Source organism: Globicephala melas, chromosome 10, assembly GCF_963455315.2.
Source record: "Globicephala melas chromosome 10, mGloMel1.2, whole genome shotgun sequence".
In the NCBI taxonomy this organism is placed as follows: Eukaryota; Metazoa; Chordata; class Mammalia; order Artiodactyla; family Delphinidae; genus Globicephala; species Globicephala melas.
In genome coordinates, this window is record NC_083323.1 from 102086383 (window position 1) to 102101378 (window position 14996).

The following is a 14996-nucleotide window of genomic DNA, read 5'->3' on the forward strand; positions in this document are numbered from 1 at the left end:
CCTGGCTCATGCCAAGAATACCCTCTGTACTTGTTTTAAAAACTTTTATTGCGCATAAAATGGCCCATTCCCCTTTGTAGATCAGTTGTTACCACCTTTAAACTTTTCTTTAAACTCTCTCCACTTTCTGCCCCACTGAAAAAATTCTGCTCTTTGAAAAGATAGCGGATAGTCTATCACTGCTGGTCAGAGCAGCTGGAGGACAGCTCCCGGGGCAAAGGCCACAAGACGCCATCTGAGCAGGACTGGACCCCCAGGTGGAGCCGCTGGTGGCCTCGGACTGAGGCGAGGTGCGCTGCCGCCCTGGCCCTGCTGGAGCTGAACCTGGCTCTCCCTGCACAGGCCTCGGGCTTGGGCCTGCTCATGCCGTGGCATTTCAGAGAGAGATTTCCTGCTGCCCTGCCTTCAAGGGACTTGACAGGAGCTGAGTGCATTTCCAGAGCTGGGAAACACTGCATGCAGCCCGTCAGCAGGGCACTACAACAACCTGCAAACTAGTGGTTATAAAACGGGAGCTTTCAGAAAAAGTGCTCTACTAGAACCTGAAATCGCAGCCCTGCGGGAGGGAGTGGGGAGCATTTCCAAGCTTCTCTGCAGCCTCCAGGCCGTCCTCGTTCCTGCAGGCACGGTGTGCTTCCGCAGCGGCGGGTGTCATGTCCCTCCTGGCCACTCTGTAAACTTGTCCTCGTCCTGGGTGGGCAGAAGCTCGAGGGACGGGCCTGGCAGTTGCGGTGCACCGGGGCGGTGGGTAGGAAGGGTAGGCAAAGGCCACACAGGCGATGAATCCTGTCCCAAGCCCAATTGTATTGGAAGGCTGGGATTTGAGGATGGATCTAGAACACCCTCCGCTCCCCCTTCTAAGAAACGAGAATAGAAACGGAGGCTCTACCTCATCAAGCAAGAGGTGAAGGTCAGAGCCGCGAGGGCTGGAGCAGCGCGTGCCCTGGATTCCAGACGGCAGCTTTGGGACAGACTGAAGAAAAAGACAGTTCTTTGCTCCTTTGCAGTGAGAATGACTCTGTTCAAGTTGAGGCACGATGTGGTTCCCCAGGGACGTCCCAAGGTCGGGGTGGACGCCCCCTGTCCTGCCCTGAGGCCTCTCTTCCCTGCACGCAGTCCCGCTCCACCAGGAGTCGGCTGGAGGGCCTCGGGACTGGCCTGGCGCTGCCCTTGCTCCTCTGTGGACGAGCACGGCCCCTGCAGAGTCTAACAGTGGCTCTGCAGGCTGGACACTGCCGGCCTCTGGCTGAGCCACGGCACGAGCTGGCTCCACGGTGCTTCCTGTCCAGTGCCTCCCCACGAAGAGGTGCTGGGCTGGAGCTGGGCCGGAGCTCATGTGTGTGTGGGGGGGACCCCAACTGGAGTCCCCCAGTGTGCCGTCACTGCAGCTCCAGCTGGCTGGATCTGGGCCTCGCTGAGCAGGGTCCCACGCGCTGGTGCAGCCGGCCTAAAACTTTCTTCAATAAACGTGCTGTGGCAGGTGAGATCTCGGCACCAAAACGGAGGAAAAATGGGTTCTGCAGAGCCAGGATTCCAACAGGGAGGCCAAGAGGCATCTGTGCCTCATGGCGTGGCCTCCAGCAGCTCAAACGCGTACTTGACAAGCGAGCGGTGTAGACACGGACGCCCGGGGCCGGGCACAGGAGGACGGGCGCTGCACGCCGGGCCCACACGGGGGTCTTGCTGACCTGAGGGTTCAGGTCAGCCCCACGATGAAAGAGTAATGAATGGAGTGACAGCGCGGTCAGCTGGGACCCACCTCCACACCCCTACCCAGGTGCCAAGCAATCAGTGTCCTGGTAAAGATATAAAAGTGAAGTTGCTTCTTTTCAAGTATTAAAAAAATAAGTTAATTGACAAAGAGGCCACGCCTCCCAGGCTGTCAGCTTCGTTCGGGGCAAACCCAGGAACGAGGCGAGGCCTCCCGCCCGCCACGAGGAGCCCGTGACAAGGCCGCAGGCCTGTGGCGGGGCCAGAAGAGGGTCTCTGCCCGACCCTGAAGTCAGTATCTTCCAGTGTTGTGAATTAAAAGCAAATGCAGCAGCCTCAGGCCTCAGGCCACAGCCAGGAGAGGCCTGGAGTGTGGCACTGGGCCGCGGGGCGGGCCTCCTCAGCCCTGGATGAAGTCTGCGCTGGCCCCCTGGGCCTGGGGATTGGGGCGGAGCCGCGTCCCTCCGACCAGGCGTCCCCCCAGGATCCGCGTTCCCCGTCTCTGAAGCAGGAGGGCAGGGAGGCCTCTTCGAGGAGGCTGCGCTACTGGACCACCGTCTTCACTGGGGCTCCCACAGCTCGGCGCTTGACTGCTTCTCAGAGCCACGAGGAGGTCTGAGTGCAAACTCCCAGGAGGCAGCAGGCCCACTCCGACCTCGGATCTGGGTGGTCTGGGAGCAGCCAGCCCGGGTCGGACGGTGCACAGACCAGCCAGGGCCGGGCGGTGCTCAGGACCAGTTCAGGCTGAAGCCCTTGGACAGCATGGCGGCCTCCAGGTCCTTGTCCTCCTCCTTCTCCCGGAGCCGCTGCTCCTCCAGCAGGGCCACCAGGGCGTCTCTCTGCTCCACCACCTCCAGCATCTCGTTCAGGATCCTCTTCTCCTCCGACAGCTCCTCCTCTGTCTTCAGGTGATCTGGGCAGAACCAAACACGTGAGTCCCCAGCGCCAGAGGCAGCGGCCCGCACTTGCCTCCCCGCCCCTCCTACCTTCCATGGCCATCCGCTCGCGGAGCTCCTGCTGCAGCCGGCTCTGCCGGTCCTCCAGCTCCAGCTCCCGGGCGCTGGGGTTTCCGGGGATTTGGGGGGAAAACGAGCCAGTGACTGGTGAGGGGTGGCACAGTTCCGCACCCCCTAAACTGGGAGGGGGCTGCGCTCCTGCTGCGACGGGCCCTGCGCCCACGTCCCACCTCGGCTCCCCCAGACCCGAGGCCACTCACAAGATCATGAGCTCCGACTCATAGCGCACCACGGCGTTCTTCTCCTGCACCAGCTTGAACCACTCCTGCATCAGCTTGGGGTCGTCCTTTTTGCCCATGCCTGCCGAGAGAGGGCGTGTCGGGCAGGCCGTGCCGCTGTCCCCAGCCCGGACGCGGCAACGGGGCAAGTGTGCAGAGAGCCCAGCAGGGCGCTGCCTGACGCTCCTGGGCCAGGCCCAGTCTGCCTTCGGGCACGAGGACGCCCACCCCCAAGGGTCCCCAGCCTGCACCTTCCTCTGTCCCTCCGGCCGGCCTCACGCCCCAGCCACTGGAGGCAGCTCGCCTGGACCTCTCCTGCTCGGCTGCTTGCTTTCTCTTGGCATGTTTTCGGTGCTCTGCCCTCCTTTTTTCTCTTTTTCATTCATCTAGCACGTATTTGGTACTTGCTAGGTACTAGGTCTGCTCTGAGGCCAGTCTAATGAAGAGGCAAATGGAGATTAAAAGGGTACTCGGCCCTCCTTTCCGGGGACACTCACTACGGCACCTCCACAGGGTCACTGCCCCGAGGCCTCCTCGTTTCCCATACCCTGACCAGGGAGGTGCCTCTCAACTTGTGGCTTCCTGACAGATGCTGCCGCGACCCCTGCATGGCAGACGCAGTACATCCCTGGGAGGTGTGGGGACTCTCACCAGGGCAGGGAGACCGCAGGCTCCCCCCAACCCCCTGCTCTGATCCAAGCCCAGCAGCAGCTTCTGGGGCTGGTGCCACCCACACTCGGCTGCCTGCACCCTACTCAGCTGACACCCGTCTCCACCAGGAGCGGCCTGACCCCCTCGGGCTCAGCCGCAGCAGGAGGGAAGGAGACCTTTCCAAGGAGCCACACCCCCCGGAGGGGACACAAGGAAGCCCACGGCCGTAGTGGGTCCTGTCCAGACGCAGAAGCCAGACTGCGGTGGCTCTTCGCTGTTTGCAGATTACAAGCCACTCGACAGTCTCAGGAAACTTGGGGACTCTCTTCCTGGAAAACTGCACGTGAACACATCCAATATCTCTGCCAAGGACTCCAGGTGTTCATGGGCCCCACGAGTCCACCCACGGCTGGGCTAAGAGGCCGGGACGGGGAGGTCTCTCCAAGTGCCTCTGCTTTATGGGTCACTGGTCAGAAGTCCTCTCCCAGTAAAACCAAGCCCAGGAACACACGGGGTGGCTCTCAGGGACCCCGACCTCCCACCACACGCGAGGGCAGGGGCCGCGTCTGCACTGCGCTGTCCTGGGTCCTGGGTCCTGGCCCAGCACGCGGAGTGCGTGCTGGGCACCGGGGCCAGAGCACTCCCGACCGCCCGGTAGCCCCCATCCAGCTCCGCGCGTTCCTTCCTGAGCGGCTCTGCACAGGGCACCCGCGGGGCGTATGGGGAGCACGGGGCCCGGGGCAGGTAAGCTCTCTGGGCGCCAGGATGCCTCCTGAAGCGCTCGAGCCAGCTCCGGAGGGACGGCCGAGGTGGACGCAGCTGGTGGTGGTCAGCGGTGAGCGAGCGCCGGGGAGAGCAGAGGAAGGTTAGTGGGTTAGCCGTGGTCACACTCCCCGGCCCCACCCGCATGCCTTGTCAACGACAATCACCACCACAAGGGACTGCAAACCAGACAAACTTAAAACACACACACTCAGCAAGACACAGGGCAGAGAAGTCTGCTTTTAGTGGTTTGGAAGGAACTGGGGCATCTGTGCAGAACAGTCTTTGTAAGGACAGTATTCCTCGACGTCACCAGCACAAATCACTGCCACACGGGGCAGGGCTCCTCACCCGCGTCCCGGTCCCTCTATCTGCGGGACTGGAGGCTGAAAGGCCCGACCACGAGTGGTGGCCCGGAACCGTGGATGCCTGCAGCCTGAGGCCCCCAGACCTGGACCTGCTCCCTGCCTGCACCCGCCCCCCAGCCCCCTGAGACAGTCGAAGGGATACTGTACCTTGTAAGGGACTGCCACATACTCAGGGGGTTTGTAACAGGGCTACCAGGTACCAGAAGAAGAAGGAGAAAGAGCTGGGTTTCGGGTCCCTGTTTGACTAGTGTTGCTACGGCCCCCCGAGAGGCGGTGGGGAGAAGGTTGGGGTTTACTTTACCTTCCTGGACACAGCAAGGGCAGAAGGAGAGAGGTCTACGTCGTGGAGTCCCGCCACTGGGCTCAACTTCAAAAAGGGCCAAACAAGGAGGACGAGGCGAGACGGACAGAGAGGAGGGGGAGGTGGAAGTGGAGGGGGAGGGAGAGGAGAAGTGAGAACAAGCAGAGGACAGAAAGCAAACGAAGTGAGAAAGGAACAACAGGAGGAAAAGAAAAAATACAAGAAATGGAAAAGCAGAAGCGAGGGAAACACGTCTACAAATGAATTCAGTCCTGTATCCAGCACAGAGACTGAGCGGGAACAGCCCCGGGCCTGGGGAGGGCGGGCTCCCTCCTCCTGTGGTCCTGCCGGGAGGGCGGGAGAGCTGGGGATGACAATCTGGGGGCCTTTTGGGTTTGGGGATCCCTCCGTGAAAACATCCAAAGTGCCAGCAGGCCTGCCCGCTGCCGTGGAACAGCCAGGCCTGAGTGAGAGTTCTCAGATGTTACCACGTGGGTGAATCTAAGGGCTGGGAGGCTCTCTGGGCACTGAACCCAGAGAGGAGCTCCCTGCCATGGAGGCAGCGCCCAGTCTTTGATGGGCCTCCAGGGCCGACACCTGTGATGCTCTGATTCTGAGCCAGGGCTCGTTGGTCCAGCGCGTCCTCACGGAGGCGGTCCCCACTGCCCAAATCTCTGTCCCCGCACAGCCAGGGAGAGCCGATCGCCCCTATTCCTCTGCCCCTTCCCTCTCCGCAGAGGGTCGACGCCACAGCTGGGGACGCTGTCACACTGCGGACTGCACGACAGGACACGCCAAAAACTCACAGAAACAAAGCTGGGAAGTCGTGCAGAGGACATCTCTAGACTCGGGGCCTGGGGCTCTCAGGAGCAGGGACCGTCAGCAAGGGACCATCACAGAACCACAGGGCACACGCAGGAGCCATGGCCCCACGTGGTAGGCAGGGCCTGGACCATTAGAAACAAGCCTGTTTAGGTGAACACAAGGGCCAAGCAGCCACGTGTTGGTTGAGAGGCCCTTTACTTTGCAACGGGGTGAGTGCAACTGCCATGTTTTCTCTTTCTTTTAAGCTCTTCTCTGTGTTCTCCACAGGGCTTTGTGCATGAATCTGATATTGGGTGAAAATTCACGACTAAGGCCAGAGGCTGTGTGTGTGGTGGGTGTGCAGAGGCTGTGTGTGTGTGGTAGGTGTGCAGAGGCTGTGTGGGGCGGGAGTGCAGAGGCTGTGTGTGTGGTGGGTTTTCAGAGGCTGTGTGGGGGGTGGGTGTGCAGAGGCTATGTGTGTGGTGGGTGTGCAGAGGCTGTGTGTGTGGTGGCTGTGCAGAGGCTGTGTGCGTGGGGTGGGTGTGCAGATGCTGTGTGTGCTGAGGCTGTGTGTGTATGGGTGTGCAGAGGCTGTATGTGTGTGCTGAGGCTGTGTGTGTGTGGTGGGTGTGCAGAGGCTGTGTGTGAGGTGGGTGTGCAGTGGATGTGTGTGGGGGGTGTGCAGAGGCTGTGTGGGGGGGGTGGGTGTGCAGAGGCTGTGCGTGAGGTGGGTGTGCAGAGGCTGTGTGTGGGGTGGGTGTGCAGAGGCTGTGTGTGTGGGGTGGGTGTGCAGAGGCTGTGTGTGAGGTGGGTGTGCAGAGGCTGTGTGTGGTGGGTGTGCAGAGGCTGTGTGTGTGGTGGGTGTGGACGCTGTATGTGTGTGCAGAGGCTGTGTGTGGTGGGTGTGCAGAGGCTGTGTGTAGTGGGTGTGCAGAGGCTGTGTGTAGTGGGTGTGCAGAGGCTGTGTGTGTGTTCAGAGGCTGTGTGTGTGGTGGGTGTGCAGACGCTGTGTGTGTGTGGTGGGTGTGCAGAGGCTGTGTGAGGTGGGTGTGCAGAGGCTGTGTGTGTGTGGGTGTGCAGAGGCTGTGTGTGTGTGGTAGGTGTGCAGAGGCTGTGTGGGGTGGGAGTGCAGTGGATGTGTGTGTGGTGGATTTTCAGTGGCTGTGTGGGGGGTGGGTGTGCAGAGGCTATGTGTGTGGTGGGTGTGCAGAGGCTGTGTGTGTGGTGGGTTTTCAGAGGCTGTGTGGGGGGTGGGTGTGCAGAGGCTATGTGTGTGGTGGGTGTGCAGAGGCTGTGTGTGTGGTGGCTGTGCAGAGGCTGTGTGCGTGGGGTGGGTGTGCAGAGGCTGTGTGTGAGGTGGGTGTGCAGAGGCTGTGTGTGGGGTGGGTGTGCAGAGGCTGTGTGTGTGGGGTGGGTGTGCAGAGGCTGTGTGTGAGGTGGGTGTGCAGAGGCTGTGTGTGGTGGGTGTGCAGAGGTTGTGTGTGTGGTGGGTGTGCAGAGGCTGTGTGTGTGGTGGGTGTGGACGCTGTATGTGTGTGCAGAGGCTGTGTGTGGTGGGTGTGCAGAGGCTGTGTGTAGTGGGTGTGCAGAGGCTGTGTGTAGTGGGTGTGCAGAGGCTGTGCGTGTGTTCAGAGGCTGTGTGTGTGGTGGGTGTGCAGACGCTGTGTGTGTGTGGTGGGTGTGCAGAGGCTGTGTGAGGTGGGTGTGCAGAGGCTGTGTGTGTGTGGGTGTGCAGAGGCTGTGTGTGTGTGGTAGGTGTGCAGAGGCTGTGTGGGGTGGGAGTGCAGTGGATGTGTGTGTGGTGGGTTTTCAGTGGCTGTGTGGGGGGTGGGTGTGCAGAGGCTATGTGTGTGGTGGGTGTGCAGAGGCTGTGTGTGTGGTGGCTGTGCAGAGGCTGTGTGCGTGGGGTGGGTGTGCAGATGCTGTGTGTGCTGAGGCTGTGTGTGTATGGGTGTGCAGAGGCTGTATGTGTGTGCTGAGGCTGTGTGTGTGTGGTGGGTGTGCAGAGGCTGTGTGTGAGGTGGGTGTGCAGTGGATGTGTGGGGGGGTGTGCAGAGGCTGTGTGTGGGGGGTGGGTGTGCAGAGGCTGTGCATGAGGTGGGTGTGCAGAGGCTGTGTGTGGGGTGGGTGTGCAGAAGCTGTGTGTGTGGGGTGGGTGTGCAGAGGCTGTGTGTGAGGTGGGTGTGCAGAGGCTGAGTGGTGGGTGTGCAGAGGTTGTGTGTGTGGTGGGTGTGCAGAGGCTGTGTGTGTGGTGGGTGTGGACGCTGTATATGTGTGCAGAGGCTGTGTGTGGTGGGTGTGCAGAGGCTGTGTGTAGTGGGTGTGCAGAGGCTGTGTGTAGTGGGTGTGCAGAGGCTGTGTGTGTGTTCAGAGGCTGTGTGTGTGTGGTGGGTGTGCAGACGCTGTGTGTGTGAGGTGGGTGTGCAGAGGCTGTGTGTGTGTGGGTGTGCAGAGGCTGTGTGTGTGTGGTAGGTGTGCAGAGGCTGTGTGGGGTGGGAGTGCAGAGGCTGTGTGTGTGGTGGGTTTTCAGAGGCTGTGTGGGGTGGGAGTGCAGAGGCTGTGTGTGTGGTGGGTTTTCAGAGGCTGTGTGGGTGGTGGGTGTGCAGAGGCTGTGTGTGTGGTGGGTGTGCAGAGGCTGTGTGTGTTTGTGCGTGTGTGGTACGTGTGCAGCAATCACGTCCAGAGTTCCGAGTGGCATGACCAGCTGGTCACTGGGGCAGGCGCGAGCCCTCCTTTCTTACAAACACCCCCAACTTATAACTCATCTACATCCAACCTTCTCTGTCTAAAGGCTGGTGCTCAGGACACCTGGATATGCCCACAAACTACAGGGTCCCCACCTCTGACGCTTCCTGGGATAGATGTTAAATGCAAACAGGCTGCAGTGAAAGTGGAACAGCATCCCTGCCTGTTAGCAAGGGACAGGGACATGACACACAGCCACACGCATCCGAAACAAGGAGGCACGTGCCGGCAGCATAGGTAAGAATGTGCTTCCCCTTCTAGACATCACAAAACGCAGCATTCAGCCCCTTTTATGCAGACCACATTCTCAGACGCCCTTCCAGCACAGAATACGGCATGAGATCGCAGAACAGGACTCAGGACAGAAATTAGGCGAGCAGCACCCTCGTGACAACAGGCAGAGCAGATGTGAAATGGCCAGAGGCCATGAAGGGCAGGTTGTGACTCTCTTCCTTAGCCTTCCTGCACGCTCTGCTATTTCCATAATGTATACTTTATAATCAGAAAAAACACCCAATAAATACTGTTTTATAAAGAAGAAACTGAAGGAAAAAAACAGCCAAACAAGGGGAGTTCCACCCCAGACCTGAACCTGAAACGAGCGTGCAAGGGAGACACAGAGACGCTGGTTTGGAGCTAGTCTCTTGCCTCATTTGGAGACATGAGAGACACAGGTTTGGTTCACCAGCTGTAAGGGCAGAGAGGTCGTCACACTCATGGCAAATAGAAGTCGTTGACATTAGTTACTGTATAACATTGGGGAGATGGGTTCCTGTCCATGTGCATCACTCACTCTGACCCCAGCTGCCACCCAGAGTACCCAGAGCCCGCGTGCCAGGTGCGGCCTTGCAGGGTGGCCGTCAGCACCCACCCTCCCCAACTTCGGGTCAAGCAACACGTGTCACTGAACTTGAAAAGCTGCAGATTATCATCGTGCAGCCAGGCACATCTAATGGATTCCAGAGGGACGCGTGACGTGAGCGTGGCAGTGCGTCAGAATTCAAACCACGGGCACCTGTGTGGCCTCCTCTGGCCCCTGCACTGGCCCCGGGGGCTGCCCAGCCAGACAGGCACGGCAGCTCTGCCGTCAAAGGAGGGACCGGAGGCTCAGAGGGTCTGAGGTGTGCAGCCCGACTAAGACCCACCCTCACTCTCCCGTTCCCAGCACAGAGGGCCCTTCCTAGAGGACCGACATAGGCTCCAGGCAAACCCAACAAAAGGACACAGCTTGGAGGACAGGGGTCACACACAGAGCCCACTCGGGTGCCAGACCTGGAAGGGCCACCAAGCCGCCTGCGCCCCGCCTAACGGAGAGGCCCAGAGAAGGCGAGTGGCTGGGCTGGGGACACGGTGAAGCGGGCCTGAAGCCAGGTTTCGTCTCCCTAAGTCGGGTGCTCTCCAGCGACTGCCTTGCTTCTCTGGTGGCCCGGGGCCGGTCCAGGACCCTGCAGGCTGTGGAACAGTGGGCAGCCACGACCAGTCCTGCGGCAACCTCCCTCCACTTGTTCTATATATTTCCATCTCCCCTGCTTCCTCATAAAGGCTTTGCCTGCAGCACTGCATCCTCCCTCCCACCCAATCACCCCACTACAGGGAACGTCAGGGTAGCTGGAGACAGAGTGGCTGGTTTGCAAGCCGTAGGGCGGCATGCAGCATCTGACAGGGTGGAAGGCTCTGCCCGGCAGGCCCGGCAGACAGACAGACAGCTGGGGAGATACCTTGTTAGAAAAACTCAGTATGGAAAAAACCTCTAGACTGGGGGAAAACAAAGGGAAAAAAAATGCATGTGAAAACTGAGCTCCAACACACACACACACACACACACACACACACACACAGAGGCTGGGACACGCACACACACAGGAATGCTGGGGAATCTCAAGGATTTAAAGTTCCTAAAGCAGAACCAGAGCCAGGCTAATGCTCAAACCGAACAGACCAGCCAAAAATCTGCCAGCATCAACTAAGGGGGGCAAACAGCACAGGCAGGCTCGGAAGGGGGAGTGGGCAGGTGGGACGTGCTTCCCTGCCTTCCCACCACAACTCACAGCAACAATGAAAGCCCCTCCCCAGTCCTTTACACTACGTTTCTAAACCACTCATGTTCTTTCAATTTCCCCTTGAGACATACAAATCACGAGATGAGGTCTTGGAAAACTAGAAATCAGGTGTATGTATTTCAATTAATTTTTTTTTTTGGTCACACCATGCTGCATGGGGGATCTTAGCTCCCCGACCAGGGATCAAACCCACGCCCCCTGCATTGGAAGCACAGAGTCTTAAACAATGGACCGCCAGGGAAGTCCCCAGGTGTATATATTTCTAATTTAAAGTTCTCCAGAAGAGATGTTTTTATCTGAAGTTGTCCAGTTGCCTACCTTGGTCTAGTGCAGCAAGACTGGTGGCTGGGCAGGGAGGACGCTGCCTCTGTCCTTTAATGGGTCCTTTGAAATCACAAGATTCAGCTTTGTGAAAAGGGATCTTTATACTCTGTGGCTCAGAAAGAGGCTTTTAACAGCTTTGGTGACTTTAACGGTTAGCTGAGAGCCACCGTAAGACCCCACGGAAGCACGTCTGTGTGGTGGGCAGAGGCCGGGCGGGGATCTGGAGGCTGGCCTCCTCTTACCCACGCAGGAAGGAAGGTTGGTGCTGGGTTTCCCTGTGGCTCTTTGGGGATACAACAGTAGAGAAGCAATCAGATTCTACACTTCGGGCTCCAAATTTCAAAAGGGTAAAATTTCCCCAAATAACGAGATTACCAAGCATTCTAAGAAGGAAACAGCATCAGGAACTGAAAAGGGGGCTGATTCTGGCATCTGTTCTCCTCCCAGACCCTATGGGAGGGCAGCAGCCTCTGCGTGCTGAGCAGAGCCCACCGAGGCTGGACTTTACACAGAAATCACAGAGAACTGACAGAGCAGGAAGTGAATCAGGCAGCAGGGGTCATAAGGTGTTTAATGCAGGCATTCACAATTCAGAGATACACTGAGTTCCTTTTTCTATTTATTTCATTTTCCCCTGGAATTTGTGGGAATTCTAAACCCAGAAGGCTAGAAGCTGAAGTCCAGGGACACAGAAATGGAAACAGCAACATCTTATCACTCAAGCCAACAGGAGCAAAGAAAACAAAACTAGCCACACGAGGTAATCAGTGTGGCAACAGTACTCGAGCTGGGAGGGAAGGGCGAACGTAATTTTAAAGAAACGGGTTCGATACTTCTTCCCAGTAGATTCTGAATTAAACAAAAAAATACTTGTCACATTCGTTTGGAATCGACATAAACGTTGCCCAGGGGTGTCGGGAAGCGGCGGGAAGGGAGCCCAGGACGTTAGTCAGGGGTGGGGTCTGTTAGTCGGGGTGTAAGCATCAGCCCTTCTACAGCAGCAACGGCCACGAGGTGGCAGCACCTGACACCAGAAGCTTGGGGCCCTGGAGGGCCATGCAGACGGGCGAACCCGTGGACATGGGGTGAGAAAGCAGAGCAGAGGCCAGTGACAGCCCACCCCCAAGGAGGCCGGGAGGCTGGGAGCCTCCTTACTGGTGGAGCCTCTCTAAGACCAGAGCTCTGTCTTGAGTCGCAATCAGAATCATGCTTTGGTTTTTAAATGAATGGGCCAAGAAGTGACTCTCAAAAGGATGGGATTACAGTGAAATATGAGAGACAGTGACCTTTGTCCCCTCGTCTGTCTCAAGAGCACTTTCAGGCATGGAGCCTGCACGGGGAGATGAAGAGGTGACACCGTCTGACCCAGGACTCCGGACTCCAAGAAGGCACTGGGACCCAGGAGCCTCGGCTCCTGATACGAGGGCAGCCTTCCAGGCGGAAAGGTGCCGAAGGTCTAGAGGTGAGACTCAGGCCTTGGCTGTTTCTCTGATCCGACACAAATGGTGAGCTTTGTATGCAAGACGGCAAACACACTGAGTTTCTTTGAGATGGAGGTTCCACTTTAGAAGGCATGAGAACGGCCTGGAAGGTTTGTTAAAACAGGTAACCAGGCCTCACCTCCAGGGTTCCTGACTCAGAAGGTCTGGGGTGGGGCCTGAGAACCTGCACTTCTAACAGGCCCCCAAGGGGTGGTGCCAATGCTGCCACTCCAGGGACCATACACGGAGGACCACTGCCTGGGACTTTTCCTGTCTTTGTTGAAAAGAGCTGCAAAGTAGGTCCCTGGACAGAGCAAGAAGGGGGGTACATTCTCAGAGGCATCGGTCAACACAGCCTCAAGTCTGGTGAATCTGGGCAGAAATCACCGTGACACCACTCCCAGGCACCTGGACCTCTCAGGGGGTGCCTGAGCACGCCCTGATGGAGACAGTGGAGGCCGAGCTCTCTGTGTGTTTGGTTCCCCAGTGTGGTTGGCAGTGAGCTCTCCGGGGGGAGTGGGAGGGATGTGCTTCGAGGGGAGGTCATGGTAGAGTGTGTGTGTATGCGTGCGTGTTGAGTGTGTCGTGTGTGTTCCTACCGTCAAACAACCCAACCATATTAGTGGGACCAGAGTGAAGATTTGAGGTTGACAGGCTGGGGTAGGTGAACTTTTATTTATAAAACATTAAAATAACCCCGGGCAGCAAAAGCTATCTCAGGTTTCCCCCTGGAGCACATACGGGCAGGGGGAGGTCGGGCATTGCTCCCTTGGAGCTGGAAAAGGGCCTGTGCTTTTGCCACCTGCTGGTTAGCGGGATGACTTCTTGCTGTTTGTGAGCAGGTGCGGGGGAGGGGGCATCAGCAGGGTTAGTTCAGCAACAGGGCTGCATACATACCACCCAGACGCAAGTCGATGAGGTCAGTGTAATAAGACTCTCCCCAATAGTCTACAACAAGGAATCGGTGAAGAGAGTTACTGCATCAGATAACCCTCTGGTCCCCCCGAGCCTCGAGCAATGAACAGCGTGAAGCATAAGAAACACCCAGAGACGTAGCAGGAGGGGGACAGGCGGCAGCTGGAAAGCATGTGTCCCCCCGGGTGCCCCCCCGCCCCCCCACGTGCACACTGTAGCCACAGACCTCTGGGTGCGAGGGGCGGTCACAGAAAACCACAGGTGACTGCACTGACAGAAAGCGATCGGCCAGGACAGAAGCCTTGGCTTGGTTGGGAATCCTGCTGGGACTCAACCTCATCTCAGATTTTAAAAAACTCAAGGGCAGATCAAAGGCTACGAACCTCCCTAATTTCTGAATATGAGAAGCCCCAGGCTGAGGGGCTGAAGGCGAAAAGTGAACACCCTAAAAAAGCTGTGTCAGGAACCAGCCCTCAGCTTGCCCTGTCCACACCGACCCCACCAGAAGCAGAAGCACTTCTGCTGGACGGTCTGAGATAAAGGAGGCCCTGTTTCTTCTGCGTTCAGGCCCCCAAGGTCTCCAGCCCCCCTAAGAGCAGGCAACGGGCGGCAACGTATTCTTGTTCATCATACTCCAGGAGCCCGACACAGGCGCTGTGAGCGAGGGCGGCCCCCAGGACCGTAACGCACGCAGAGTAGAGTCGGCTGCGGTTCGCTACCGTTTCCTCCACAACCCACAGTCTGACAGCTGGTCCTGGCAGCCTCTGGTTCCACACGAGGGCTCCTCCTTCCAAAACACACACACCGGAAAGCAGACTGAGGCTGATCCAGTGGGTTCCAGAGACAAAGAGGGCTTCCCAGCTGCCCCAGACCAGAAACCTCACGAGTCTCCGTCTTATCCAAGGCTCTGAAGCTAAACTTGCTGTGCGGATATACGTGAGACTCAGAACTACGCGAGCCTTCTCTGGAAGGCAGCTAGGCCACCAGTCTGACCCCTCAGAGAGCCCATCGGGTGAGACCGAATGGCCAGTTCAGGGAAGGAGCTGACCAGCACTACTCAGCCCGAGTGGCCTCCTCAAAGGCTCGGCCGTGAGCAAGCAGACGAGCAGGAGGCATGGGACACAGAAGCCCAAGAGAAGGCACAGCTGAGCCTCAAAGACGACCTCTGCCAGGTGGGAGCAGAGACCCAGGGGCTTCTGCCAAGAGGGAGCCTAGGAAGTGATGTGCTTAAAAGAAGAAAAGCGAAGTACTGGGTTCCTGTGTCGAGTGTTTCCAAATGCATTGTGGGAATCTCCCAACGGAGGTACCACAGCCCGTCTTTGAAACAGGAGACGTGTATTTGGACAGAAGTTCTGGGAAGCTTAGCAGACTCTTGACCACAATTGTGGTTTCAACCTGCTCTCTGGAAGCTTCCGGCTCTTCAAGTGCTGTTCTGGGGTCTCCCAAATACCCGATTCACAACTACTTTTAACTCATAAAAAAACTTAAACATGACTTCCCTGGTGGTGCAGTGGTTAAGAATCCTCCTGCCAATGCAGGGGACACAGGTTCCATCCCTGGCCCGGGAAGATCCCACATGTCGCGGAGCAACTAAGCCCGTGCGCCACAACTACTGAGCCTGTGATCTAGAGCCCATGAGCC

At 58.1% G+C, this 14996-nt stretch overlaps 1 protein-coding gene across 26 annotated transcripts in view; it reads right to left on the bottom strand.

Moving 5' to 3' along the window:
* Positions 1 to 30: 30 nt before the first annotated feature.
* MICAL3 (microtubule associated monooxygenase, calponin and LIM domain containing 3) overlaps positions 31 to 14996 on the bottom strand; it is a 193529-nt gene continuing 178563 nt past the window's right edge. For 21 of the 26 annotated variants that reach the window (XM_060306674.1, XM_060306679.1, XM_060306670.1 and 18 more), the window contains 5 exons: positions 13338 to 13388; positions 5027 to 5092; positions 2927 to 3026; positions 2697 to 2770; positions 31 to 2623 (listed from right to left, as the gene is read on the bottom strand). In XM_060306674.1, the coding sequence (XP_060162657.1) occupies positions 2439 to 2623; positions 2697 to 2770; positions 2927 to 3026; positions 5027 to 5092; positions 13338 to 13388 (476 nt within the window). In that variant the 3' untranslated portion in view covers positions 31 to 2438. Of the gene's footprint in view, positions 2624 to 2696; positions 2771 to 2926; positions 3027 to 5026; positions 5093 to 10953; positions 11020 to 13337; positions 13389 to 14996 lie in introns of all 26 variants that reach the window. The other 5 variants (XM_060306687.2, XM_060306689.2, XM_060306672.1 and 2 more) reach the window with 4 other exon arrangements.